General features: G+C 43.0%; 1 protein-coding gene across 1 annotated transcript in view; it reads left to right on the top strand.

Moving 5' to 3' along the window:
* The window catches only part of LANCL2 (LanC like glutathione S-transferase 2), a 66,887-nt gene extending 59,831 nt beyond the window's left edge, over positions 1–7,056 (top strand). The window contains exons 7-9 of the mRNA XM_075558157.1: positions 1,746–1,922; positions 2,211–2,283; positions 4,512–7,056. Coding sequence (XP_075414272.1) covers positions 1,746–1,922; positions 2,211–2,283; positions 4,512–4,627 — 366 coding nt within the window. The 3' untranslated portion in view covers positions 4,628–7,056. The remainder of the gene's footprint in view (positions 1–1,745; positions 1,923–2,210; positions 2,284–4,511) is intronic.
* Positions 7,057–7,258: the final 202 nt, after the last annotated feature.

A 7,258-nucleotide genomic window follows, 5' to 3' on the forward strand; every position in this document is an offset into this window, starting at 1 on the left:
AGTCATCCCGGATTACCTGACATAACCTGTTGCCATCAAGTCAATGGCAACTCCCGGCCAGCCCACCTGAGTCCAAGTAGAACTGTAATCTACCGGACGGAATCGCCGCTGTCCTCCTCCTCAGGCCCCTGGGTAGGTTCTAACTGCCCGCTTTGGGATTAGTAGTCCAGCTCAAATCAGTTACGGCACTCATGGAGCAAACGCACCAGCCCCCAATCACCAGACCCTTCCAACCCATGGAGAGCCCCGGTGTTTCAGAGTAGAACTGAGCCGCAGGAGGTTTTCAATGGCTGTGACCCTGGGGGAAGGAGATTGTCGGATCTTTCTTGTGAGGTACCAATGGGGTAGACTTGAACTGCCAGCCTTAAGTTAATAGCCAAGAACGTAACTGTACTCCCCAGGAAACCTATCTCACAGGAACTCACGAGTACTGGGTATAAATTCTGGTTGCTTCTAAGCATGTATTTTGAGACTTAGGACATTACCTCTTTATGTGTTAAGTTGCTGTCAATAAATGCTCACCTAGATCAAGGACATTGTAGTTAGAGAGGTACATGTGACGCCCAAGAAAACCATCTAAGATACTTCCAAGTGAAGTGAAGGTAAGCTTTTACTTCAGACGGAATACGGGAAGCGCCTCCACCTGTTGAGCCCACACATCGAATCTAAAACTCCCAGAACATTTGTCAGCCCCCGGTGGCCTGCTCTTGGCTAGCTGTCAAAAAATGTCTTCATATAAATTATTTTCCAAAGTCTTATTTGAAATATGGCATGTCTGATTGGGAAGGTGGACGTCTATAATTATACCACACTCATCTGTCCTCCTGGTAATGGACATTTTGATTGCTTCTAGTTTTCCATGAGTAAGTTGTTGTGACAAATCTTTCCCGGTTTTTATAGACATGAGCTTTCATTTCTCTTGGAGGAATGTTTAGGAGTGGAATGACTGAATCATATAATAGGTATTATATTTAGCTTTATTAAAAACTGTAGACCTTTTTGGGTTTTACATATCTACAATAATGTATGAAAGTTCCAATTGCTCCAAATCCTTGCCAACACTTGGTTTTTATAATTTTAGTAATTATGGTTTTACTGTATATTTCCCTGATGATTAATTATGTTAAGCAGTTTGCCTGGCACTCCTTGTCTGTCTTTGGATATATTATTTTATAAAGTGTCAATTCAAATGGTTTCTCACATTACTTTATGTTTTTACATTTTCTTTTTATTATTGAGTTATAAGAGCTTTCTTGATAGTCTGGTTACAAGTCCTTTCTCAGGTATATGTTTTGAAAATATTTTCCCTGAGTCTATGGCCTGCCCAGTCATATTCATTATGATGTTTTTGATGAACAGAAATTTGAAATTTTGAAACCATCTATTTTATCAGTGCTCTATTCTATCGTAATTAATTTCTGTATAGTCTCTAAGAAACTCTTCACATCCCTGTGTTATGCAGGTACTCCTATTGGCTTCTTCTAGAAACCATATGGTTTAGGCTTTACCTTTAGCTCTGTAATATATCTTAAACTATGTTTCGTATGTTATGTGAGGTAGGGAATAAGAGTGTTTTTCCCTACCTATATGGACATCTGATTGTTCACGCAACATTTGCTAAGGAGACATTTGTTTCTCTTACCGGATTTTTGCTTGTTTTAATATTCAGTGCCTCTGCATGTTTCCTGCGGAATTTGTAGGTGTTGGTAAGCACCTCTCTGCACTGCTTGCTTTTCCTTGCCCAGGTGTTTAAGGAGGAGAAGTACTTGAAGGATGCCATGGAGTGCAGCGATGTGATCTGGCAGCGAGGCTTGCTGCGGAAGGGCTACGGCCTCTGCCATGGGTCCGCTGGGAATGGCTACTCCTTCCTGTCTCTGTACCAGCTCACACAGGACAAGAAATACCTTTACAGAGCTTGCAAGGTAGAGCATCTCTTACCGAATGACTTCTGAGTAGCCCAAGCCCACAAGTAGAACTCCTTGGTCCTCCTTTTCACCTGGTTCCCCCAACGTGTCTCTTTCTTCCTGGGCCAGCCTTGCCCTTGCCCACTCTCGGCCACAGCGCCATCGCTATAAAGCAGGGAGGGCACACATTTCCTACCTTCTCAGGTCAGTGAAGAACATAAGCTCTGAAGTGACGTGTCCTCAGAATGCCTTTCTCGTTCACTACGTGAAGTCTGACTCCGTTCTTAGAAGTGTCTCTCTCCTCAGTTTGCAGAGTGGTGTCTAGATTACGGAGCACATGGGTGTCGCATTCCTGACAGACCGTATTCGCTGTTTGAAGGTAAGAGGGGGAGTAAGACCATAGGTTCAAAATTCGGGTGAGAGAAATTGGCCCTTCAGTTCCTCTGTGAATTAGCATTATTAAACTTGATCATCTTTGAATAATATCTCCAAAACTAAAAAATAATTGTTGACACAGTAATTTATTGCTGAAAATTATCTTTAGTCTCTGTACCTTACTTAATTTTTACATCTATGATCATTTTCCAAGTATGAAGGAATGTATGAATATATATGTAGACAAAGCTTAATATGCTATTTAGTTGTGGAAGAAATAAATTTACTCCTGCATTTTTCTTTCATATTGTGTAAATAATATTTATCCATTCCCAGGAAGCCTGAAGAGTTATTTAAATACATTTATTTAAACTATATAGAGAAGTATGAGTAATACTAGCTGTTAGAAAGAAGTTGAAATTAGAAAAATGAAAGTAAAGAGGATTGAAGAAATCTCTGGGGAAAAAAACAGAATCATGATAGGATATAAGGAAAAACAATAAAAATTTAAAAGTCTGAGGTACTAAAAGTAGAATATAATTCAGGAAACCAAAGTGGAAATCCTATAAGAAAACTCCATTTAAAATCCTATAAGAAAACCCAAATATACAAGGATAAGTAAAAAATAAAAACTGCCATGAAATCCAGGCAAAGCTAGTTGCTGATAACCTTCAGGAGGAGAATGGAGAAGCAAACCGTGACCTCCCTCTCAGCAGCAAAGACCCAACTGCCAACACCCACCCAACGCGAGTCCGTCTCAGAGACGTTTGCTGAGTGGGAAGAGGCAGCACTCTGAGATTCAGGCAAGGAGTCTTCAGTGACAGAGAATTGAACAGGGTTGCTACCGAGGCTGAGGAGATAGGAACTGATTGGACAGGAACACAAAAAGGACTCTCCTGGTGTGACGTAATATTCTGCATCTGATAGGAGTTCAGGGATTTGGGAAAGAACACAGATTGACCCACTTTAGTATATGTACATTTCAGTTCCAAAGAAAAGCTGGACGCAAAGGAAACCTCTGTGAGAAGGAGCTGTTGTGATTTCAAAGGGATTGCAAAGCCAGGAACCCTGCTCTCCAAGTTCTCGGAGTGGAGTCCAAGCCCGCGGCTTGAGCACTACTAGGATTCAGGGTGGGCACCTCCCCAAAGTGAAACATGTTCCTATAACAGTAGTGGTCTCTGCGCCTCAAAGCCCAAGCCAAACGTACTGCCATCGCGTCTGACCCAGAGCGACCATGTAGGACAGACTGCAACTGTCCTCTAGGGTAGCCAACACTACAAATATTTTTTAATAACAATTTTCTGTTGTAACGTAGGTGGGAATTTACATTTCAGATCATCAGCTGTGTATTCAACAGCTTAAATTACTAATCAACTCGGCCCAACCCTCCCGCCTCACCAGTAGTTTGCCTGTCATCTATTCTTCGATTTCTCTTCTCTCTGCGGACTATCTTCCGTGCCACCCATGTAGCACCCATTAGCAGATTAGCGCCCTGCTCTGTCTCCCTGCTTTATCACGTCCTCCCTCTCCCCTTGAAGGCTGTACCTCTTCACGTGAGCAGATAGCTTCATCTTTTTCCTGTAGCTTCGAACCACCAACCTTGCTGTTACCAGTCCAATGTTTAGCACACAGTGCCACCCGCAATCCTTTGGCTATAAAAAAGATAGAATACGCAACTTTTTGTTTGGCTGCAAAGACTCTGAAGAAGGGAAATTTTATATTTTGAAATATTGACTCCATAACCTTTTTTGTTAGAGATTCTTTGAGAATCATCTTAAAGTTTCAAGATTCACAATTAAATTCCAAAAGCAATTTTTTTTTAATTTTAAAGAGAGAGGGAGAAGAAAGGTGGGTTTATTGCCTGCTGAATGCTAGCATAAGGATGTCTAATGTGGGAGCCTTTATTTTGAAAATAAAGCTATTTTTATCTTAAGTTATATTTGATATTATTATAGTTATATATTATATATTAAGTAAATATATTTAAGTTATATTTCCCTGGTAGTACTTGGGGTTGGGGCTTGGGCTGCTAACTTCAGAGTCAACAGTTCAAGTTCACCAGTCACTCCTCAGAAGAAAGATGAGACTGCTACCTCAAAAATGTGCCGTGTCAGAGACACAGATAGGGTCGCTGTGAAGTCAGAATTGGCTATGTGGCAGTGGTTTTATGTGCGCTGGTAGGGAAGGCATTCCAGGAACCTGTGGTAAAAGGGTCCTTGTTTGATATTGCAGGCATGGCTGGTGCCATCCACTTCCTCTCCGACGTCCTGGGACCAGAGACATCACAGTTTCCAGCATTTGAACTTGGCTCTTCACAGAAGGAGAAAAAGGTGCAAAAAGACAACTGAAATACCCAGCTGGACCAAAATCTAACAGATTGCTTAGTGCCTGACGCAGACCAACTACGAATCCTGAAGGAGAACGACAGCAAAACACCTTCACAGCCAACCTTTGGTCCAGAGATCTTGCAGCTAGAGCATGGAGAAGATATCTGTTGACGTGTTGTAGCACCGTTGCCTCGCTGGTGTAAAATACGGGTTCTTCACAGCGTTTGCATGTTTCTTGGTGTTGTCTGTGGCGTACATTGTTCCAACCAGAAAGCCCTTCTTTCTCTTTCCACCAGTCCAGAGCCCGCCATGCATGAGCGTCCGTGGCAGTCATTCTTGTGTACAGGACCTATAAACAGGTACCAGTCAGGCGATGGTTCTCCTCTTGTCTACCGGCTGGCTTGATTACCAGATAGGTAGCCTCGGGATCCCGCTTTGCCGACATTTTCCATAGGCCCCGCTCCAGAAATGGAGACGAAACGGAACAGGGAAGAGGACACTTTGCTGCTTTGAGGAAGTAAGCCTTTCCCCAAGGGAACTGAGCACGCCCTCTGTCTTTAAGAACCCACAGGGGATCCACTGCAGGTCTGGAGGGCTCCCCAGTTTCAACAGACGCTCTAGGCCCTTGGTGTAAAGCTGAAGACTGGTGTGCAGTCCAGGAGGGAGACTTGGTCATGGCCTCCTTAGTCCAGTAGCAAGGACTAAGCATCGACAGTTCTAGAACATGTTCTCAGGAATGTGTGATTAAAACAGACTTCAGCTTAGTCATCAATAGTATTACCAAAACAAAGGGCATAATTTCAGATAATAACAGAAAGATGAAAAACTAGATTAATCTCCCTGCAATTCATTTACCAAATTTTTAAAATAAGTTTATCAAACTATGCATTTGGGATGAGTAGTTGTTTTTTATCCCTGTTTGGATAAGAAAATCTTACATTTTATGAACTGTACTAGCATAAAAGCACCATTCTGCATTTATACATATGGGAAAGAATATTCTAGTCAAGAAAATGATATTATTATTTAACATTTTATTTTATATTAAAACATAGGGACAATCATTTGTATTACCATATGCTCAGTAATTCTGTCATGAAAATTTCCATCTTTAGTAGGGTTTTTGTTACCGTGGTCCCACTCAAGTAGTCTAGAACTTTTAAGAATTTCTCAAGTTGCAAACTCAGACCTGCGTATTCAAAGGGGAAATGGGACTTTGTGATGTCTGCAGGGACTGACTAAACACTTTATCAGCCCCTGTTTCTACTCTTCCCCTAAGGAGATATAAGAATGTTGCTCTGTGCCTTGTGTACCTCGTAGGGTATGTGAACATTGACCTCTGCATGGTGCCTCTCGGTCGTGTGGGCATTCTGGTGTAAGCCATGGTTCGCCTCGTCAGGGCAGACGATGGCTAGGAGGACAGGAGGTCCTCCTGGGTTTTAACCGGCCTCCGAGGTTTGCTGACAGGCTTTCCAGGGGTCACAGACCCACTGTGGGTCCGGGGTCTCAGGAATGAGCTCAGGGGGACTGTTCGCAGAAGACGTCACACAACATCTAAAATCTCCTGTTGTCCTGGAAACACTGTCCTCCTCAAAAACAGCTCAAATAACAAGCGTCACAGCTTACCGCCCTCGACAGGCTTTACCGGAACTTGTTGTCAGAGCTTTCCCACGGCTCGGTGGGCTCCCGTGAGGAGCTACACGTGGGAGCACCTCCGTCCCCAAGAGAACCTTCCAGTCAGAAGCAGTACCTCACAGAAGCCAGCTCTGGCCAAGCAGCTCCAGACCAGCAGGCAGTGTTCAACTGTCTTGGCTTCTGGCCAGCTGTGTCTTTCCTAACCTTGTTTGAAAAGCATGTGCTAGGCTTCTGGACCAATACTCTGAGTACTTGTCGGATAAGTGAGCCCCCCAAAAAGTTGTTCCAGAGAGCCGAGTTCCTCTGAAAGGAGATTCTATTTACAAAGCTTGGAAAGCGTGCCTGGGTTAACACCTCTGTGCTCATCCTTCCGGTCCTCGTCAGGTGTAGTCCCTCAGCTCCACCTTGACCCACTTGTCTGTTACCTGGGCTTCTGCTTGACAGTACTTAAAGCTCTTGAAGCCCTTAAAGCTCTTAACAGTACTTAAAACGCTTATTAAAGGCAGTGCTTAAAGTAAAACTCAGGCTTTTCTTCGCCGGAGGTTGGAGAGGAACAGCAAGCTTTCAGAGGACAGAGAATGTACAGATTCCAGTGTATGCGTAAGAACGTGTTTGAGTTCCGATTTTCAACAGCCCACCTTCCTTTCTCAGACGTCACTCCTATCTAACCACACCGTGTCCCCCAGAATAGGTCTAAGCTCTGAAAATATGAACATGCATAATAACATTTTACAATTTGAAGGAAAAAGATTGATGTCCACAAAAAAGTGTTTGGGGTTCTTTGATTTTGTTAGTAAAAGATCGTTTCGTGGTGATTCACTTGTGGGGTCTTCCTTTGTCCTCAGTCTCTGCATTTGAGTGATGGGGTCACGGGAGTTGTAGGCACTCTTCTGAAGAGTTCATTCTACGCTTGAAAATGTGGCTGTTGTATTAGGTAACTTTAGACTTCTACCCAAAGGTTTCTGCACACATGCTTCTGATTATACTAGTGAAATGCTCTAATACCTGGATTATAAT

The sequence above is a fragment of the Tenrec ecaudatus genome, chromosome 9, assembly GCF_050624435.1.
Source record: "Tenrec ecaudatus isolate mTenEca1 chromosome 9, mTenEca1.hap1, whole genome shotgun sequence".
NCBI lineage: Eukaryota > Metazoa > Chordata > Mammalia > Afrosoricida > Tenrecidae > Tenrec > Tenrec ecaudatus.